This window comes from Dermacentor variabilis, chromosome 1 (assembly GCF_050947875.1).
Source record: "Dermacentor variabilis isolate Ectoservices chromosome 1, ASM5094787v1, whole genome shotgun sequence".
Taxonomy (NCBI): domain Eukaryota; kingdom Metazoa; phylum Arthropoda; class Arachnida; order Ixodida; family Ixodidae; genus Dermacentor; species Dermacentor variabilis.
This window is the reverse complement of record NC_134568.1, coordinates 151,844,045-151,865,925: the sequence shown is the minus strand read 5'-3', so window position 1 is coordinate 151,865,925 and position 21,881 is coordinate 151,844,045. Positions and strand designations below refer to the sequence as shown.

Below are 21,881 nucleotides of genomic sequence, written 5' to 3'. Positions count from 1 at the left end.
CTTTGCAGACACATCACCCGACGCATTCATGCCTGACTGTTTGGATGGGAGTGACGGCCATTCAATGTCAGAGTTGGTCGGCAGGAGCGTCGTTTTATGCTGCGCATGTGTTCCACATACTGCTGCCGAAGAAGGTATATCGGGCTTGCACCTTGATCGCAGAAGCAAACTTGGCAAGCGAGGAGTTCGGCATGCGGCCGGTGATCCATCTGTTCGTGGAAATACTCTTGTCTTGCTGTCATCGGTGTCGCGATCGGCGCCTGCGGCGGCGTATCGATGTAGCAGTCTGTCTGTGAGTGGAGTTGTCCCGCACTATCTTTCGAAGCACTGACATTTCGTCCTTGATTTTCTGGCAGTCTTTTGATGTCACTTCATGTGGACTGGCGCAATTTGTACATTTTAGGTCAGTAGCATCGCAGCTATCATTTTGATGGGCCCCTCAACACCGTTGGCATGTTACGTCGCCCTTGCAAGCCGCACTTACGTGTCCTATTTTGAAACACTTGCACCAGTACACCAGTACAAAACGTACACCAGTTTTGGCACGTAGGGGCGTGCATGGTGTCTTATGTATGCAACTTTTACGTAGGCAGGTAATGTTTCAGAGTCAGACTAATTTAACATGCAGGGATTGACTGAAGTGATGAATCTGTGCTATTTGTGCGGTAGAATTCAAAAGCCTCTCGAAGTTGGTGTCTGCGATTTCTTTGTCCACATCAGAGATAACGCCAGTTGAGGTTCCTTTTCCATGCACAAATAAAGAGCGCACTGGGATGTTTCCCAGTAGCGTGGCAGCTTTCAGCATATCCAGAATTGACTTGTTCACGTCAATCGAGAGAATTTTCCTCCGTGCGTTACTTCTGATCTCGCTGACTCAGCCTGGAGCAATTCGTTCAAAATACTCTATTAAGCTTTGCCTGTTCAAGGTGTTAAGATCGTCGGTTGCTGTGGTAGGGATGTAAGCAACAGTGAATGATTGCTTACCAGTGTTCTGCCTGGGCAATGATTCACTGTCTGTTGATCTCCTCCTGAGTTTTCTCTTCAAGCAACGACCCGCGGCAAGTATGAAATCATTGTCCGATTCCATTTCTTCAACCGTTGAGCTGTCGGAAGAGTCAACGGCGATAGGGGAAGGGCCAGTGTGGTTCCTTGTCTTCAGTGCAGCCAGTGGTGGACAACCAGGGTCAAACGCTTGGTTGGGATTCCTATCCCCCCTCCCGGAGGATGACGTTGTTCCCTTTGCACAACCTCTGATGTCGAAAAATGTTCGGGACGCAGGAAAATGAAGAAACCACAGGTCTTCTTCCGAGCTGTGAGAAAAAAGAATAAGCGAAACAGAGGAGGGGCTCAATATATAGTGCCAATTGTCTGAAGTTAGCGAACCAAGGAAAAGCATATGGTGGTTTAACAGTTTTTTTATAAATACAGATGAGGCTTAAATTTATGATAACAGTTCTGTTCCCAGTAAAGGAAAAAGTAAATGAAAGTAGAATGACCAATCTGCTGCTAATTAGGAGCCAAATGCACAACTTCAGCATGATGTGTGTGGTGCTATACTAATTGAGCTATGGTGGTGGCTGTCCCTCTGTCCACTTTTTTTGGTGTATTTATGTGCATGTAGTTACAACCTAGACCTGCTATTGTTAGCTGGTGCCACTCGTGACCATGGCAGTAGATGTGGAACCACCTTTTAAACTGCAGACAAGACATAATATGTATTGCCACCATGTGACACTGTTGGCTTGTAATTTTTGCATAAATGGACTAAATAATAAAAATGGTAAATCTCTTTACTAAAAGATTTCCAAATCAAATCTCAGATTGTATCCAGCAATGGCTGTCATACGTGGCCTTTAGTTCTGCGACTTTTGTTGCATAGCCACAGAAAGTTTCTACTTGTGGAATTCTATTCTTAATGTAAGTTTGCTTGTAAAGAACCTGTACCAAATACCTTTTGCTGTCTAATAAGAAAGTTCCTAGTTACGACTTGCGTTTTTCAAGCGTGCGCACCATAGCTTAAACTGACTGGTCTAAAAGGGTATTTGTGTATTCTATCACTGATTGTACACAGGTTAAGAAGCATTTGTACAGTTGTTTCAGCCAGGAGCATTTGATTTTCTTGGAGACAGTGCTGTAAAGTGTGTTCGCCTTTGATTAGCTAATAATGATCAAATTAGTTAATACATTATTTTACTACTTTAGGGCACAAGTGTTCCAGTCTGTTCAAAGCATATCCTTTAACTAGGAAGCTTCAGACTAGCTCCAATTTTGATATGTGAAATCTTGAATTTGTTCTGAAGTAAGTTGGTCTTGAAGTTATGAAGTTATGCCCTGTAGTTTGCAAGGAAGACTTTGTGAAAGGCCTTCATCTGCAGAGTATAATGGTGAGGATGTTGATCTCAAAACTTGTACTAGCCTCAATGATTTCTGCAAAGTAAACGTGCCTTGAGTACTGATTAGCTTCAATTGTACAGTTTCATTGTGTTGCCTAAACTAATTAAACATTAATAATAATAGAGGTAATTAGTTAATCAGCAAATACCATCCATGCATTTACTGATTTTTACTGCTGCAGTTGATGAGTAAAGCCTTTTAATTTGATTCTTGTTAATGTGGAAAATCAAGTAACTTGAACTTGCCATATGGTTTAGGTAAACATACGCCTTATTCGTTGGCATCAAACACTCATCAGTGTGGATATGTTTGGCCATGCATTATTTAAGACAAGCTCTGGTGCTTGGTTAGCACAGTGCATCACAATATGTGTGGCTTAAGAGTGGTGCTAGCATCCAAGTGAAACACCATTGCATACGTGTAATAATGGCACAATGTAATGATTTGGGAAAAAATTGTAGGCATCATGAAAACATTTTGAGAACCATCTATATATGGGAGCACTCTGCACTTTTTTTAAGGTGAATAGCTGTCCTAAGTGGAGTATCTGGAGAGTGATGTCAGTGGTGGCCTGCTGAAAAAAGTGGCAGCGATTGTTGAAAATGGTGGAGAGAGAAAAAGGCGACATCTGTGCGTGGCAGAGAGGAAAAAGTGTGGAGAGGTTGCGGTGCGATCGACTTGGATTGGCGCGGCAGAGAGCAATGCTTGCTAGTCTGTAAATGAGATAGAAACCACATCGTGAAAAATGTTTGATAGTGAGAGAGAGCAGAGGCCATTGAGAAGCGTAAAACAACAAGCAACAAAGTAACAGCACTGTTTTTCATGGATCCCAGTTGCTTTGGGAGGTGATATCGCATAGCTGGCCAGTGTACATAGAGGGTTGCTTGTCACTTGGGTTCACTGTAGGATGGCTCTTTGCAGGGGCAAGTACCAGTTATGAAGTGCAGTAGAAATCTCCCGAAAGTTTGTTTTCATTTTTTTAAATTTCACTGCACATGATGCTGCATTAGTCACATGCCTGTAGGACTGTGATCTGTATCATTGTGACAATGGACAGGTTCTTTGCAGTGGTTGCAGTGGCAGTTGCGGCAAGAAGATGTTTCATTTTGACTTCGTGTGAAGCACAAGGTGTGACAAACATCACGGTATCCATTAATAAATAGGGTAAAAGGGGATTCAATTGTCACCTGTGCACTAGATTTGAACTTGCTGACTAGTTTGAGATGGTTGATTGGTTGCCAGCTGGCTCACTGATGACAAAATAGTTGGGAGGTGCACTTGGTAATGAAAAGCATGTCTGTTTTGATCATAATGTGTATGAATGCTGCCACTGATTTTGCAATACGAAGTCACGAGGCCCCCATGATGTTTCACAGAAATTTTTTGGGAGTTCTTCCAAATGCTTGCATGAGCTTATCGTTTACATCAAGCAATGAAACTTGCAGTTTTCACCAAGATTTTGTGTGTAATACATAATCGGAGTAGTGCCTCTTTTACTAAATAAAGGCATGCCATTGCTCTGTTTAATTTTTTTGTCTCTATATGATTATTTGACATTTGGAAATTTCTTCTAGTTCAGTAAGATACAAATCCAGAAGTTTTTACTGGTATGTATTGCTAGAAAATGGGCTATATTATCTGCATTGCGTTATGTTGAAGAATATTGGAACATCTTTGTTTAATTGGGGGCTAGCATAAAGCACTATGAATGTGCAGGTTTTTAACAAACCATGAGTAAATGGGGTGATTGCATAAATGTGTTGACTGGTCGTAGGGTGCCTTTCGTTAAATCCATTGCTTTCTGCCTGTTTCTGCACTTCTTTATTAGCTTCAGTTTAATGTGCTTGTACCTGAAAAAGAAATGGTGCTTTGCCTACGGAAGGCTTTAGGAGTCATTGTGCATTTGTTGCTCAGTGTTCATGGTGATTTAGAGACCTCATGTTCCTTGCAATGTAGGCAGGGGGCTCTCTTTTGAGACTTTATTGTGGGAAACTTGGAAATGTGTGATGTCACAGTTTTTGGCTCTTCATTTCCCGAGTATTTTATCTTTCTTTTCTTTTTTTTTTCTATATGCTCTTTCTGCAACATAAGCCATCACTTGCTGAAGCCTTGTTTATAATATTGAAGCTGCTCGGTGATACTTCCATTTAAGTTGCCAAAGTATAAACTACTGAAGGCTGAAAAACAGATTTGAATAGTAAGAAATTTTTTTTGCCAAAAGAGTGAAAGGAAATTCAAAAGAATTACTTTCACAGCACATTATCCGGCATGTTGCGTGTAAACTGTGATTAACATTCTGTAGCCATTGCTGGATGTTACCTGTTTTATACATGGTGATAGTAAATGATGATCAGAGTGCTGATGTCCAAAATACTCATGAAGAAACTTTCTGTAGGTTATATAAGTTGATTTGATTTAAGGACTAGCTTAATGTTTCAATTGGTATTCCTGGAATGCTCAAATGTGAGATGTGTGCAGAGCACAGAAGGTAAAGATGTTGAAAACATACTGAGCAAAGATCAGCATGGTAGCAAGTGACTAAGCAAATAAAAACAGAATGAGTTGACATTTGCATGTATATAAATCTTGGAATGTTACAGTATCAAAAAACTATTTTGAATAATGAAGTCCCACTGTTTCGTTGACACTTAGTCACATGCTGATTCAGACTAGCACACGGCACTCCCAAGTCCCCACTATAGTAGGACACTTTTATCACTTGTCAGAAATCTGTTTACCACTTTGTCTGAGCTGTATAGCTCTAATGATTAGCCAGTACTTTTTAGAGATGTTGACAGTTGCTGATAAAAGGGAAGTAGAAGCATACAGGGGCTTAAGAATGAAAAGATGTAAGCAGAGTTGGAAAACACAAAACATGTGTAGGGGAAGGTGTAAACCCAGATTAAGGTGCTTGAGTTGTTGTTGTTGACTTCATGCTTCAAACAGAGACAGACCTAAGTTTCTCCCACATAATTTTGCCCCATATAGTTTTTTTTTTTTATAAACACTCAAACTGGCTCTTCTGAAACATGCTGTTGACATTGGTTTGGCTTATATTCATACTTGAACATCCTTGTGATTGGTACTTCTTCCGTTGCACTCTTTAAAAAAGAAGTGAGAACTACATGGATGTTGTATGTGCTATTGGTGATATAAATTTTGTAGACCATAGCTCGAGCAGTGGGAAAGCTTAATTATCTTGCAGTCTTCATGTATTCCATGATTTGAAGAGGTTCACTAAAATAGTGACACATGTAAACACGGACTGCTCCTCTGAATGACATGCTTCATGCTTGGCCTGTAATATTGCTACACGCGTGTAGTATTTGATTGTTTGAACGAGGCGCGTGGTTGTCATCACTCGAGAAAAAAGGAGAAAGAACGAACGGGGCTTGCACTGTGAATCTAACCGGCCAGCATTGCAACCGCTGTTGTAAATATAACTTGTAAATAGTTGCTCGTCTCACTGACTCATCCTTTGACTTCGTCCTTCATCCTATGACTCTGCTAGTACTCAACTTTGTGTTTGGTTTGTGGCACTACAGCGGTAGTGCTGGTCACCAAACATTGAGTATGTGCCTTTTCACTACTCTTCTTAATAGAGAGAGAACTAGCACAACAAACTGAATTATGACATTTTAGGTGTTGATATTTGCAAAATTAAATTCAAGAAATCAGCTTACTGCACGTTTCACTACCTTAACCCTTTTGCTACTGAGTGAGAGCTGGGCTCTGCCTTTCTAAAACCTTCAAAACACAAGTTTGGCTTCAGTGCTCGTACAAGTTTTTTGTACTGGCACCTATTGTTTCAGAGTGGTGCTGTATCTAGTAATTATTTGGCCTGGGCAGTTAGAGCAATAAAACGGGCCAAAAATATGTTTTTGACAAAGTTGAAGCTCAACAAAAAATCCTTCAAAGGTATTCCAGCTAAGCCAGACTCATTTTCATTATCAATCATTTTAAATGCTTCATCAAAGCTTTCCTCTGAAATTTGTGTTACTTTTTCGTCGGCCCATTTTTATCATATACACTATCTCGTTGCATATTTCATTAAACAAATAAAATATTTAGTATATTTAGGTCATACTTGCAGTAAGCCCTTGGTTCAGAAAGGAATAATATTGTATTGTAGCTGGGATTGAGCAAATGTCGGCTCAAACAGGAATCCTGCTGTAAATTTAAATATGCTACAGGAGCTAAGCTTGCATTGTGTATATGGTGGCCCTAGTTACCATTGCATTATCAATCAACTATATTTTTAAAGACTGCTGCAACAAGAACTAGCTGTTGCAGTTTACAGCTTTCACTTTAAACATTCTTTTTTAGCAACATTGTTTTGTGGCAGGACTTTTGAAATCCAGTCTCTAAGGGTGTATTGTATTCTGTTCTGCTTCTCTTTTTGCATTCTTTCTGTGATGTTTGTTGTATTGAGGTTTTGTGAGGGATTCAAGGAAGACATGAAAGTGTTTTAGTGTGTGTATAATAGCGGTGCATGTCTCTCTGTATTAATTACCATTCAGAGATGTTGTAGGTACTCTGTGCATGTTTTCCTTGTGTGGTCCTTTATTTTCTATTCTTTCTCTCTCCCTTCTTGATGTACAGCCAAAATTTCTCCAAAGCATCTCATCTTCGGAAGAAGGTTCTTCTCAGGGGCGTTTAGTCAGGTGGGTAGAGGACTGCATTGTCTGTAGGTTCCCTGTTTCTTAGAAGCCTCTCTCTTTCTTTTCTTTTCTGTCTATCTTGTATTTATTTTATCCAAAACTGTGGCTGCCTTCAAACTGAATAATGCTTGCTCTGTATGCAGTATACTCTATGCCTAGCAGTCACTTGCGTCAAAAGGGCCCTGCAGCACATTTCATGAAAATTTCTAATAGTCTTGGCTTTGAATAGGCCTCAGTTTGTCAATTTTCTCTTGCATGAATACTCCCAAAGTATTATGCAGCAGCACCACTAAAAAATGTAATCTTCAGAATTTTCATTTTGTTTCTTCTAGTAGGCTGAATTCAGTCCTTTGTCAGTGAGGTTGACACTGTGTAGGCAGAGAAATTATAGTACTATAGCAAAGCTTTTCCTGCAGCTAGAATCGGACAATTAAGTGTGCAAAGAAGAGCATATGCAAAAAGTGTGTGAACAGCAAATGTCCACACTAAGTGTACGAGAACTAAAAATGGATTGGTACAAAACCTTTGAATGATATCGATGTATGTGCAGGGGAAATTGTAAAGATGTGGGTTAATTCTAGAAGTCTCGTAGAATTATCAGTTTTGCTAATTGAAAGTGACATCGACCAAGATGTTTGAAATGATTGCTCAAGGAGAACTTAGTTGATTTGAATAAAACTTTAAAATGTTAGAATGGGTATGTTTCGAAATGCACTAGAGATGTTAAAAGATGTGGGGCATTGTGAGAGTTGTAAGAAATGATTAAAGTTGCACTAATGTAGTGGGACGTTGAGATCATCGAGAAACCATATAAAAACTAGTCAGGTTGGAAGGATCCTCTTTGCTGGGGACGCTTTGCTGGTCTTTGAACAATAATTCCTCAGTCTCATTGGTCAACTAAAGCATCTTTTCATCCTGCATGCCTAAAATGGTTTTGGCTTGTTTTAGGTGTCAAACTTGAGCACTACGGCCTTCCTATATTTGTTTTATTTCTAATATCGCACCTGTTGATGGAATCTGGTAAATTCCTGATGGAATCTGGTAAGTAGCCATTTACTCATGTCAGCCTTGCTAACAAAGGATGGTTGGGAGTTAAGGTTAAGGTCATGGAATGACAAGCAATGCTTTTAGTGAAATTGTAAGTTCCTGTTGTGAGTAGGTGAATTATGTTTGGCTCGTGTACTTTTAACGTGAAATAGTTATGGGCAGGTTTATTTACCATATTCAAAGAGTGTTGCAGGGCCCCTTTATGCGCTTTAGGCTCAATTTTTACCACAAGCATAGTTGTACAACCTTTTTTCTTTTATTTTATGATAGTATACCCAGTGGGTGGTGACTTCATTTCTTTTCTCTTTCTTATTTGTTACTGCTACCTCTGAGCAGCTTCCGGATTGGACAGGTATGGTGTCATGGGCTGTAGGAGCACGTTGTTTTATTCTGCAAGCCTTGCTGGTGTACTCCTTTCAGTCTTTTTTTTTTTTTTTTTGCAGTCTTTTCTGTGTATTGCACGCATAAGGTGAGAGGTGGAACATGGTGAAGCACACAATGTTGGGAAAGTTACATGCACTTTACACATATGAAGGGTGTTTGAAGTGTAAATAATGGATTAAGGGGATGGCAGATTAATGCATGTGTTTTTAACTATTTCTGTTCCATTGATTCCTGTAGGAATCAATATTTTGCAGGAAATGTTTGACATTGAGAAAAACAAGCAAATTTTTTTCATACATCTCAATGTCAACAATATAAATACTTCCTTTGTTGACTCTTTCTGCTGCAGATAAATATGGCTCTCCTTGAAATTTCACAAATGTCCATGCACTGCATCATGCTGATGTTAGGCTTCCGTGCTCAATTTTTTTAGACTGCTGCCTAATGCATATAACTTGCCTCGGATGGCACAAACAGTCTCCAAATAATCCGTGGCCATATTTCACACCACTACGAGTGAGAGTTCAGAAGCCTGAAGAACCAAATGGCTCGTTATAACACATTGAATTTTTGGCAGTTCATGAGAAAATCCTTTAATTGCCAAAAACATCCGTGGAAATGTTTTTTTATCTTTCCCGGACTTGCCTTTCAGATACACATAATATAAAATTTTCACTTCATTGAAAAAAATTGAGTCAAAGTCAGCAGGCCGAAGATGCTGCCAGGGCCCAAGGGCTTGAGGACGTCATCTAGGCAGAGAGGCCTAGGTCTAAAATCTGCTGTCTATAAATGAAGTTTATTCCTCTTCCTCCTCAGAAAGCGTTTAAAGTGCAACTTGCTTGATTCAAAATGTAGCCAAATGCATACCTTCTTTTAGGCGCATGTGCAATTTCTGAGAAGCTCGTGGGATTTCAACGCTGAATATGGGATATTTGTAGACATTATATGTACTCAGTTTGTACATTTCCCTGTGCATTTGTTGGCATATATGGCCTTGGAGTTGCTAGCTGTTGGCAGAGGAGTTAAAAGAAGGCTCTCTGTTACTGGCAGCTGCATTCTGTCTACTGTTCTTTATGCAGTAAAGGTCACTGATACATTGTATATGGGACTAATAACACTTGTCTCCTGTGAGAAAAGAGAATTAGTAGTGTAATGAAGTTACTCTTCTTTTATTGAAGTGTTTGTGGTTGCAATTAGCCTTTATAGCAGTAAGTAGGTTATAATTTTTTACTTGTGGGAAAGTGCAGCTGCTCTTGTCTGTGTTAGTGCATAATTTTTATTTTTATTTAGGAATACTGTAGCCCTCACTTGAGGGCCATTACAGGAGAGGAAAAAAAAATTTCAACACCGACAATACAACGTTATACATAATAATTGCCCTTAGACTGGTTTGTTAATGTTTCGTGTTTGTTTTTACAGCGAAGCTGTTTAGGGCTACTTTCGCCACTATCGTGTCCGCGTGTAGAAAAAAATCCTGAAAATTGTGCAATGCTGGCCCGACTCGCGGCGGAGATGGCGCAGGCATTTAGCACTCCCCATATGTAGGCTGATCCCGAAGATAGTGCAATGCCGGGCCAACCCGCGGCGGAGGTGAAGCAGGAGTTAAGCAACCCCCATATGTGGGCCGATCCCAAAGGTAGTGCAATGCCGGGCTGACCTTCGGGGGAGGTGCAGTTCGCCATTAAGGGGCCCAGATACACAGCTTTGTTGGTCATACTTCTTCACAGAGTGGAAGGGCACTGAGCATTTTTCATGTATGTAACGACTGTTTCTTATGACTGGAATTTCATGTTTTTCAGTAGGTGGATTGCATGGTGTGCACATACTTATAACATATCCTTTATGTTACTGTTCATATGTTTTTTGAATAGAATATCTCCACTGCAGGCAGGTTGTCTTTCGTAAAGGTGGAGTGCTTCATTGCTCAGTGATGGTAATGTTGGGTTTTCAAAATCACAAACAGACCTTTGTTCTCAAAAGATGGGCTACTGTGCAATCTTATCAGCTTCTTGATGACCTGATGAAAACTATACCTATTGATTTTCTTGTGCAGCTACTGCATAAACTAGTTTACTTTTTTTTTAATTGGAGAAGCCTACTAGCTCATAAAATGCAGTATAAGCCACAGATTGCTGCAAGTTTAAGGTCTTTTGTTTGTCAAGACATCAATGCCTTATTAGTAAAACGTGTATTGTTACAAAATCATGACACTTGTTTTCCACATTTATTGTGTGTTATGACATTCTGCATTCATATGCCTGTTATTTTCAGATAATTAAAGAGGCTGTAACATGGTTCACTGACGTAGTGGGATCTTTTTTTTTATTACATAGGGAAAATGAGTCACAGGTGAGGCACATATGTACAGTTGAAACAGTACAGGCATAGAAGACTACCAAAAAAAATAAAAAGGTGGAAGGCAGGGGGAGAGAGACATAGCAAATATATACACTAAGTATTCCAAACAAGTTCAAGAAAAAAATGAACGAGAAAAAAAAGAAGGGTGAAATTTCTGTGTAGTATGAAAAGCAAACATAGAAATAAAAAAAAAAACAATCTGCTCTACACTTGTCATAAGGTTAATCGCACAGGCTCGACATTGGACATATCTGTTAGCACGACAAATTCAGAGGATAGGTAGTTCTTTTGTTGGACAAGCGGTGAATTCTGATATTTGTTAGTTAGAGTGAAAATCAGTTTAACTTAATAAGCATGGGCACTGCAGCCTGAAACATGCTAGTGCAAGCGAATACCAGGTTACTGTGATAAGAGACTGTAAAAGAAAAAAAAAAAAACTAGGCCAGGTAAGTTTTCTTTATAAAGCAAGCAGCATTAGATTAAGTCTAATTTTCAAAGTGTATATACTCTTACGTGCTTGTGACTGGGAGATAGTGTGCTACTCTATTCTGTACTGATTCTGGCAAACTCCTGAGGTTTTCATGATGAGGGTGTCATATGATTGATGCATATTCCTTATAAGATCTGATTAAAGTGTTGTACATACGTAGCCTTGTATTCACATTTGTGAGATATTGACTTTATTTTAAAAGGCCCAAGTCTTTATTGATTTCGTAGTAATATGTTCTGTGTAGTATTCCTGCTTATATCGAAGTTAAGGAATGTATTTAATTACTTAAATGAAGAAATTGCTTTAATATTGGCCCAAAAGTACCTGTTTACATAATCAGGAAGTTTTCAAGTCTGCAGACTTCTGTTCTTCCAAGATCAACTTGAATTATGAGCTCGAAGATGATCCCACTGATTGTAACTGATATGTTGACATGTAGGTTGCGACTTCAGGAACCTTCGCACACCTGTGCATTGTATGCAGCACGTAAACCCATAGTACATATGACATACAGCTACACTGAGCTGACACAGCACTTAAACAGTCATCATAATTCAGTAAGGTTGCCAATTTTTCCCATCAGTTGCAAAGTGCAACTGCACTCGCCCTGTGTGACCATAGTCACTCTAGGCAAGCATGACACTGGCCAATGATCAGTGGAGTCATTGATATACATAGTTGCTGAAATACCGGTCTGGCAAGCTATGCTGATAACAGCACTGACACAATTGACAACTTGAAGGACTTGTAGTTTGGCTGGCTTTTGTGCTGACAGAGCCAACACAAATAATGTCATTGTCATCAGACTGGTCTCTGGGAGATCTGTTGCCGAGTCAGAAAAGAAAGAAAACTCTGCCTAGATGACAGAAGCTCTATTTACTTTCTTTTCTCAAATGGATAGAATCACGCTTCTAATGCTCAGACATACAAAACCTAGTTCTTGGCAGTCACGTATAAAAAAAGACACAAGTCTAAATAGTTGAGCGGATTTGTAAGTATTGCTATGCAGGCAAGTTCTTTTATACATGTTGTTTGCACTTTGTGTCAAACAAACACGAGGTGGCGTCATCAGTGCACGCAATTGTAAACAGTTGTCAGCATTCACTGCAGCAGGTGACACGATGAGCGAGTCGGGGTTTATAGCATTACAGTCAAACCTGTTTATAACAAACTCGATAGTTCCGCAAAAACTGGTCGTTATATCAGTAGTTCGTTATGTATGGACTCGCCCTTCAAAACACTAATAAATTAACCACACGGAAGCTGACGGCAGCAGTTAGCACTTTGGTCCAAAAACCACATTTTCAGTGTCATTTTTACTCCCGGTGTGTTCCCACACCTAGCGGAAAACTTCCGTTAGAAACATCTCAAAAGAACGAAATACGGCGTCATGTAGCTCAATCTTTCGAAATGGCACCTGGTTCCGATCACCTATCACTTAGAAATTGCAAGCACAGCCGCCATTTATCATTCGAGAGCTTGTGATATGTTTTACAACCAGCGGGCCGTGGCTGTATTCTGCACACGAGAGCGAAGCGTTCTAGTTAGTCGGAATCGAAAACTTCAGAAACTACTGCGGCATGCCGCCATTCTGTGATGGTAACGTACATATCGGCAATGCATAAATGAAGCGCCACTGAACCGTGATCTTATGGTAACAGCGTCGTAACCACCGGCCCTTTGCAACTTTTGTGTGGCGGCAGCGCGTGGTGCAGCGTTCTCGCCAACTCGGACCGCGTTGGCAGGAACGCTTGAAAGGCTGCTGTTCTCGTGGGGGAAAGGCATAGATGGTCATTGCAAATCGTTCAAACAGGCGAAATGCACGTAGTGCCGCACGGAAAACTGATCAAAAACGAGAGTGACGTCGTGGCATCCGATATTGCACCGGCACATGCTGTACGCGATACTTCCCCCTGAACTCAGTGAAGGCATGCCCAAAATGCGCGGGACCTTCTTTGCGGCATCCGAAATCCGCGCGATGTGGTCGCTCGTTTGCTCATCTCGAAGGCCATATTATTGTCGCTTTTGGACTGTAGCGAGGCACACGCTGCCGTGCGCCCAGTTTAGTCGGGCTTCCATTCTTTGGCATTTCGCAGGTGCCCTCTTTTTACTGTGACCAGGTTCGAAGCATTCGTTGTAGCAGTATGGCGATTTAAAAAACGTTTGTTATATCTGGATGCAGTTTCTATAGGGAGGTTTGGAAAATTGTAAATGCACTGAAATGTGGTTGTTATAACTGATAGATCTGGGATCGCTATAAGTGAGTTTGACTTCGTAGGTCTGAAAGCTCAGTCTACCAAGGCACTCAACATTTCATTTTAAATATATATAGACCATCAAATTGACTTGTATTTCACAGAGGGGTCATTTGATGTAAGAAGATGGTGAAGTGAAAAGCTGCTGTGTGAAAATATGGTCTCGTAGCTACTTTGAGGCACCACAGTGCCACATCACTACCTATTGTAACAGTTATCTTGTACAGAGCTGTGCAATTATGGCTTGTGTGCAGAAATTTATTGTATTTGAAGCAGCTTCTCAATTGCGAGGTATTGCTGAAACTTGCAGAATGTGACCACATTAAAGTGATAGTTGGTGAATCGCTATATGCTCTGTGCACAATGTTGTAGGTGTCCCTGCAAAGTACACTGGAAGCCGGTAGTGGCTGCATTCTTTCATGTTCTTCTGATTGTGTTTTAAAATTTCAGTGATCTGCTAAATATCCCTGGCATGTTTGCTTGATATGTTTGCTGGTCACTTACCAGCAGCATTAATCTAGCATATTGTGGGGTGGGGAAGGATGGAAACCGTCTGCCATTGCATATGTATTCTTGTACTATTACCTACAAGACGATTACGTACTCCTTCCTTAGGAGTCACGTGCAAGCTGAAAGCGGCGCATCATACGGTTCCCCTCAAGAAAGTTTAAGCTTCCAAGCTACATTTGTGTGCTGTGAAGGTCGCCATGTGCTGTTGTTATTTGTAGTCGTACTGTTGCTCATGACGAATTTCTTTGCACTCTGTCTGCATGAGATATGATTAGCTTAATATATGCAGGTCGCTCTTGAATATGGTGTTAACAATTATCACACATTTCTGATGTTATACATTTTTTCTGTATTTCCTCTCTTCTAGCACTGGCGCCATTTCCTTGCTCAAAGAAGGCAGTTACTTTTATGCATTTTATGATCAAAGGGAGTTAGCAACAACGTGAAATAATAAGACTCATGAATCTGTAATTTAAGTATTTTGGTAACTTTTTATTCAAGTGCAGGCATCCATGAGGGCTAAATATTCCTTCGTTGTATGTTTAAACTGAGGATAACGATCACTTATGTTTTTAGAAACGTTTGTCATTTAAGGGGAGATGCACCTCAGAGATCCACTTTCAATAATAATGAACTAACTGGATGAAATTTATGCAGAATATAGAATTCGATCTCCAATTTTTTATCATCACTTTTAGTTTTTCAGTATCTTAGCTGATTATTGTTCTGCGACACCATAAGTGGGAAAAGTTTCATCTTTTGCGCAAAGTTTGGGCTTCATGCCAGGCATAGCAGAATGTTACAAAATAACATATATTGCTTCTTATGGAGAACTAATTACTATAAATAACCCCCAAAATATTTTTCGTTTAGCTTTAATACTTACAGAAAATTTTTCATCCTCACCATTATTATTGAGAACATCGATGAGTGGTTTCATAACAAGCACATGACCAATATTTTTGGAAAATAAAATGAAACCTAGATACCTGCATTTTACACATTCTTGTGAATGTGCAGCACAAGAAAAGTTTCGCTGAGATTGAGTCACAGCAAGGACAAAAATTTTGGTGCACAAGCAGTGAAAAGTCTAAGATTGCAAAAGTCTAAGATTGCAAAAAGCGAAAAATGAAGTTGATCATTCCAAACATGCTTATTACTATTGGAGATGGTGAAATTGCATGAAATCAGGTCGAATTCAGACCTGTCTTTGCAGAAGCAGTGTAAAACTTTAAAATTCTCCTGCTGCATAGGTGGTGCCCTCATAACTCTTGCAAACTTCCTTCTCCAGGCAGGCTTTCTTTGCTGCACTGTGATGATGAGATTCCGCATCAGCTGTCTGTTTTCCAGACATTCTTCTGATTATTCTCTGGTCTGTCTGGTGGCTTAGAGCAGATCCACTCGCAAGTTGGAAGGATACCCAGCTCATGTAGAACCTCCTCAAAGCCTTTGTGGCCTTTGTTTAGCCACAATATGGCTATAAAAATGGCAATCTCCAGAACAGTGCATGAATTCATTTGAGAACCTGTGAAAATTGGAAAATGAGTTGGTGCCTGTTCAGTTAGGGCACATGCTTGCTTGTTCTTTCACCAGGAAAGTTCACCCTCTAGGCAAAACCTGTGGTCATGACCCTCATCAGTTAAGCATGAATGGAAAAATGAGGCCCCTACAGCTAAAGTGGAACCCTGGTTATGCATCCCCCGATTTTCCTACATCCTTGGTTTTATGACGGATTAGTGCAGTCCCAGCGAACTCCCCCCTAGAGACTATGCATTAAAAACCTAGATTATATAACGGCAATATTACATGTGTCCCACCTCATATGAAGAACTATGCTGCCAGCTTCTGGCATCTTCCTTGCGGCCTTTGCAGCCTCTGGCATTCCTGTGCCGTCCCCTCTTGGTGGACGAGATGGCATGGAGCCACATAAGCCATGAAAGCCAACATCGCCCATGGCCAGAAGATTCCATAATCTTTGTTGAAGATAATTCTGACAAAGAAGCACCAGGCTTATAGTTCTGTGATCAATGTTGACGGCACTATTCTGAAAGAAAACGCTGACATTGAGCATTGCATCTGGGCATTGAAGATTTCCATGCATTGAACGGCTTCCCGGACCACCTTAAAAGAACAAAAAAAAAAGGAACAATATTGTCTACAGCCGCTCCCTTGGAGGAAAGTTCCTCTGTGGATGCTCATTGTTGACGAGTGGGTCCAACCACTGCCAGAGCTAATCATGGAGTACAAGCCGTCTGATGTGTTAAATGCCAATGAGTGTGGAATTTTCTATAACATGTAGCCAGAGCAAATGCTGATGTGTAAAGGGGACAGCTGTCCCGGTGGCAAACGAAGCAAGAAGCATGTGACAGCACTTTTCTGCACAAATGAGGACAGCTTGGAGAAGCTCCCCAATTGTGAAGTTTGCAAAGCCACGCTTCTTCAAGAACCTGAAGACACTGCCAGGCCACTACAACGTTTACAAAATGGCTTGGATGACATCCTCGATCTCAACATTTCTGCAGCAGCTAGTTGGCAAAATGTTAGCCAGCGCAATGCATCTTTTACTGGACAATGCATCGAGCCATCCACCAGACCATCTACCGTTCGAAATGTCATAATGATGTTTTTGCTGTCAAACTGCATGGGCCAGGAGCAGCTGCTGGATGGTGGGGTCATTAAGTGCATGAAACTGCTCTACAAAGCATTTAGTGCCATGTTGACTGGCGGCCATGGAGCGGAACGATTCCAAGAAAAAATTTTACTTACCGGATACTATGCATCACATCACCTGTTCCTGGACTGCAGGGCTGCCATTTTGTAGCAACGCCTCTTCCCCATGTTAATGCCTTTCGGCATTTTCCTTGTTTCACGAGGGGCCAAAGCAATGCTCAGCCCGTGGTGGAGTGCCACCTTGACCACTCACGGCAGAGCGTTGCTTTGACCACTCATGAATGCGGAAAGTGGGGAAATTTGGAAAAGGCATCGCTGCAAAATTGTAGCCCAGTTTTCCAGACCACCACCGTGAATTCATTCAAGCACTGTGGCTTCAGGAAAGACTGTGACTCCTGTGCTTGCGACACCACAACCTTTATGGACCGCACTTTCACGGCCGATGGTAATCCAGACTTTGGAGGTTAAAACGTCCCTGTGACCTTTGTGGTGTTCATTGATATCGACAACAACATTGCTGTCCACAGCAAGCTGTCATTGGGTGATGCCACCGAGGCGGCATTGTCTCATGCCGGCACCACTGCCACCTCGAGCGAAAGTGCAACGGAGCATTGGCAGCACTCAGAGATACATCTGTGCAGGTGAAGCCGTAGGTGACCTCCTCCGGGATGTTGCTGAGCTCGAAAGAAAGCTGTTGCTGCACGTTTTAAAAAATGTCCAGAAAAAACTGAGTGATTTTTTTTTTTTTTTAAGTGTGTAGGTGAAAGAATGCTTTAGCATACTGGCGGTTTAGGATCGCAATGTGCAGTATGCTAAATACCTCCAATAAAGTGTCGCTGACACTTGCCCTGCAGTATACTTTTCACATTTGCTTTATTGATGGTTTTGATTTCTGAGTCCCATAGAGTATTATTTTCTAGTTCAAATTGAACTTCTCACAACTCTGTTGTGCAAGACCGTGTATTATAGACTTAATTTTTGTTGTTCGGATTATACAATCTTTTCATGCAGCTTTTACTTATAATCAGTGTTTCGCTGTAGCACACCTCTATTAAAATTATTTTGGCAGTCTTCTGGATGTAGAAATACCTTGGTATTTTGCACATTAAATTAGAATGCTGAAGTGTAATTCTGCAACCCAAATGTATAAAATTATTTTTTAAGAGATAAGTGCACTTTTTCTACCTGCATCTCCCCCTTAAGAGGGCACTACAGGTGTTTCTAAAATGACTAATGAACCTTGCCAATTTCATTGCACAAGTTCGTTTCAGCTATGGGGCTTCGCTAGTGATGCCCTGTGCATCCTTTATTTTAATATTTTACCACCTGCACTTAGTATCACATTCTTCCTACTTTACATATATGCAGTGAATCACGGATCAAAAGAAATTAAAAGGCTGTAGGGTAGACATACGAGTTAGTTGGTGACTTGTGTCAAAGAAACAGCTTGATATAGCTTTCAGAATGACTAATCCTCGTAGACAGGGCTGTGTCCTGTCCCCTTAAGCTGTTGTCCTATCTATGTGCTGCTTCTTTTCCATAATAAATTCTTGTCGTTTTGGCACACACCATTTTATAGTATGATTAAACCTCGAACATTTGCGGTTGGCTGCAAATAGTTGCCTTCATATGTTCTAAACATGTATTTTTCTGCAATGCCCATTACATGTGATCTGCTTCATTTAAAAGCTCTCCCATCTATACACCACTCTTCCAGTTATTTACTCATTTTGGTGCTACTTCTTAATTATCATGGTGTTCCATTTAATTTCTGTGACACATGTCACTAACAAGGTTAACAGCTTGTTTGGTGGTGTTTAAAAAGCTGACACCCCTTCACAAGAATGCCTCACATGCCTCTCTCATTCAGAAAGATTATTTAAAAGAGTTGAATGTAGGGCTAGTTGGTATTTTGACATCATGACCATCTTGATATAGCGCGCAACGGGATGGTGCAACAGAAAGGAAGACGAACACGGGTCCAAACTAACAACTGATTTTATTGAAGCCAGACCCACAGGTATATATATATATACAGCTGCGCAGGCGCACCGTTACAAAGAAAAATTGAAATTCGTCAAACTAATTAAACCAGGCACAAAAGGAATTTCATTCTGCATTGTCATCTTGTCAGTAGTGGAACCGCATTTCAAGAAATTGAAGCACCTTGCTTGCAGGAATGTCGCGGACACCCCGGCTAGGCACTCAGAGGCTGGAAGTGGTTCCTACATGCACAAGGTCACACATTGCCTGAAAAAAGTGGCTACTTGGTTTAACATGCCAATGGTTTTTTCAGCCCCCAAGAAGCTTGCTCAGCTGAGCCGTCGCATCACTTGTGCAGACAGAAATGTGGGCTGTAATAGGAACCATGAGAAGTGTCCTGTAGTGTGTGCCAACAACGTCATGTACAAGATCCCCTATCCTGTGGAAAAGTATACATTGGCCAGACGAGGTGATGCATCAATGACCGACTCGGGGAGCATGCAAGAAATCTAGCTAATAAAGAGAAGACGCATCTTGCTGACCACTGCAGTAGCTGTACCACTTGTGAACCACGCTTCCATAGTGTGAAAATCCTAGGCAAGCGCAAGCAAACAACCCCTTGTGAAATGTTAGAGGTATTTTTTTATCAGAAAAGCAGGTAAGGAGTGTGTAAGCGAAACATCAATTGCACTACAATGCAGAAATGAAATTCCTTTCGCACCTGGTTTAATCACTTCCTGTTTGACGAATTCCAACTTTCCTTGTAAGGGTGTGCCTGCGCAGCTTGTGAATGTATATATACCTGTGGGTCTAGCTTCAATAAAATCAGTTGTTAGTTTGTACCTGTCTTCCTTTCTGCTGTGCCACCACTTGCACGCTATATCAAGGTAGTCCTCGTTCAGAAAGATGTTAAAAAAAACAGTGGTCACTCGGCCAGAGGGCCAAATCTTCATTTCCTTCAGTAGATTCACTAAACTTTTTAAAAAGTGGGATAATTTGCAAAGTACTGCACATATTCTGTTGCACCACAGGTTATTAGCATAAAGAATCCAGATTTTCATCTCAACTTTAAATCAACTTGTGTTAGAAGTATATAATAAACCAGATTTCATAGTCAAGACTCTTGTGCCGCCTGCGGCAGTGTAGCAGTGTTGGCCGTGGCTTTTGAAAGAGCTCATTTTTTGTTTGTGTGATATGTATTGCTCTAAACCAATTAAAAATTAGGTGCAGTTCCACATTTGCAAATGACAGTCGAGTTACTGTCACTGCACCCCGCAGGGGCGTCTGCGTCAGCAGGCGTTTGGTGTGTTGCGACACCACGTACCCGAGCACACGAGGGTTGGACCCTCCCGCGTGTAGCCGTGCGCGGCTTAGCCGTGTCCGGGGAAAGGGGGATCCTGGGGGTTGAGCCGATGCCGGGTGTTTGGACCTTTAAGGCCCCCCGGCGGAGGCAACACACCTCTTTGGCCTCTGCTTCACGTAGACGGCACCCCCGGACTGACCCACCCGGGGGACATCAGCAGTCGCCTTTTCCTGTCCTCCTCTCCAATCTTCGTCTTTCTCTCTCGCCGTTTTCATCTTTCCTGTCTTCTTCTCTCTTCCATTTACTTCCTTTCTCCACGGCGGCAAGGGTTAACCTTGTGTATGTGCCCTCCCTTGGGTATAATATATTAGGTTATAGTGGCAGTGTACGGTTGGCGCCTGCAGCCTTACCCGTTAAGTCCTGCAGCGTCCCCAAGTTGGGCTCCATGGTGGGTGGCCGCCATTGCTGCTGAAAACATACCAAATTACTATGGGAACACCCGCATTTCCCCGCCTACTTGATCGTCACCCTCAGAAGAGGGGATGCACCGAAGACTTAAGCACTTGTTTCAACCGCACGAAAGAGACCTATCCAAAATACCACGTAGTACACAGTGAGAATCCTAAAAAACAAGCTAGATTTATTTCTCCATTCACAGTAGCAAAATCTTTGACCGAAGCCTTAGGGTCAGGTTATAAGGTAACGAAAATGGCAAGCGGAGATCTTCTTCTTGAGATCCCACAGAAAAATCAATACGAAAAGCTAGGCAGTCTGGTGACCTTTGGTAACATACCAATTTCAGTTACACAACACCGAACAATGAATAGCTCACGGGGAGTCGTGTCAGAGGCAGACCTCCTAGACTTGACAGAAACTGAACTCCTGGAAGGCTGGAAAGAACAAAATGTTACTGACGTAAAACGTATTATAATTAGACGAGACAACAAGGAAATCCCCACTAAGCATCTTATCCTCACATTCTCATCCAGCGTACTGCCAGAAACCATCGAAATAGGATACATCAGGTTAAATGTTCGACCATTCATCCCCAACCCTAGACGATGTTTCAAATGTCAGAGGTTCGGCCATGGCTCGCAGAGCTGCCGTGGTCAAATAACTTGTGCAAAGTGTGGAGTCCAGGGCCACCCCTCAGACAACTGCAGTGGCACACCTCGCTGTGTGAACTGCAGTGGTGACCATCCAGCCTACTCACGCTCCTGTCCGAACTGGAAGAAAGAAAAAGAAATAGTTACCCTCAAAGTCAAAGAAAACATTTCATTTAAGGAAGCCCGTAAAAGGTGCTCTCCATTCCACAACACACCTTATGCTGATGCGGCGCGTCGAGGGGCAGCGTCGCAGCAATTGCCGAGTGCCCTGCCCGCGTGCAGCGAGCAGGCACCTTTGGCTCCTGCCCCCAGGGTGGAAGTAGGTAAGCCTACTCCATCCAACCAGCAACCAGGCCCGGCTACCCTTGGGTTGCCGGCCCCACAAGAGTTATCTGCGGCAACCTGCGCTGCACGCAGCGATGCCGCAGGACCGCTAGCGGCCACGAAGGTAGGCGCAGCCGAGGCTGCCTCGACCTCCCCGGCCCCTCCCAGCGCTGGCAACAGCCGGCGCAGCCTAATTCCACAGGGAGCCCCATCGACCTCCGGGCTCGTGGGCGCAGGGGTCTCGCCTTCCGAGGTGAGACTCTCTCGGAAAACTTCTCGCTCTCAAGAGCGCGTGTCCGGTGCCTCACAAGAGGCAATGGACACTACACCTATCCTCAGGCGCCTAAGGAGCGGCGAGGTTCCCTCGAACGCTTCAAAAAGAGCAAAACCCCGGTT

At 41.9% G+C, this 21,881-nt stretch overlaps 1 protein-coding gene across 12 annotated transcripts in view; it reads left to right on the top strand.

Moving 5' to 3' along the window:
- The window catches only part of LOC142586544 (uncharacterized), a 135,316-nt gene that overhangs the window by 54,428 nt on the left and 59,007 nt on the right, over positions 1 to 21,881 (top strand). For 5 of the 12 annotated variants that reach the window (XM_075697665.1, XM_075697664.1, XM_075697661.1 and 2 more), the window contains one exon: positions 6,997 to 7,058. The exons of 3 other annotated variants lie outside the window; for them this stretch is intronic. In XM_075697665.1, coding sequence (XP_075553780.1) covers positions 6,997 to 7,058 — 62 coding nt within the window. Of the gene's footprint in view, positions 1 to 6,996; positions 7,059 to 8,003; positions 8,067 to 8,438; positions 8,455 to 21,881 lie in introns of those variants that run through there. 4 more of the 12 variants (XM_075697666.1, XM_075697668.1, XM_075697669.1 and 1 more) reach the window with 3 other exon arrangements.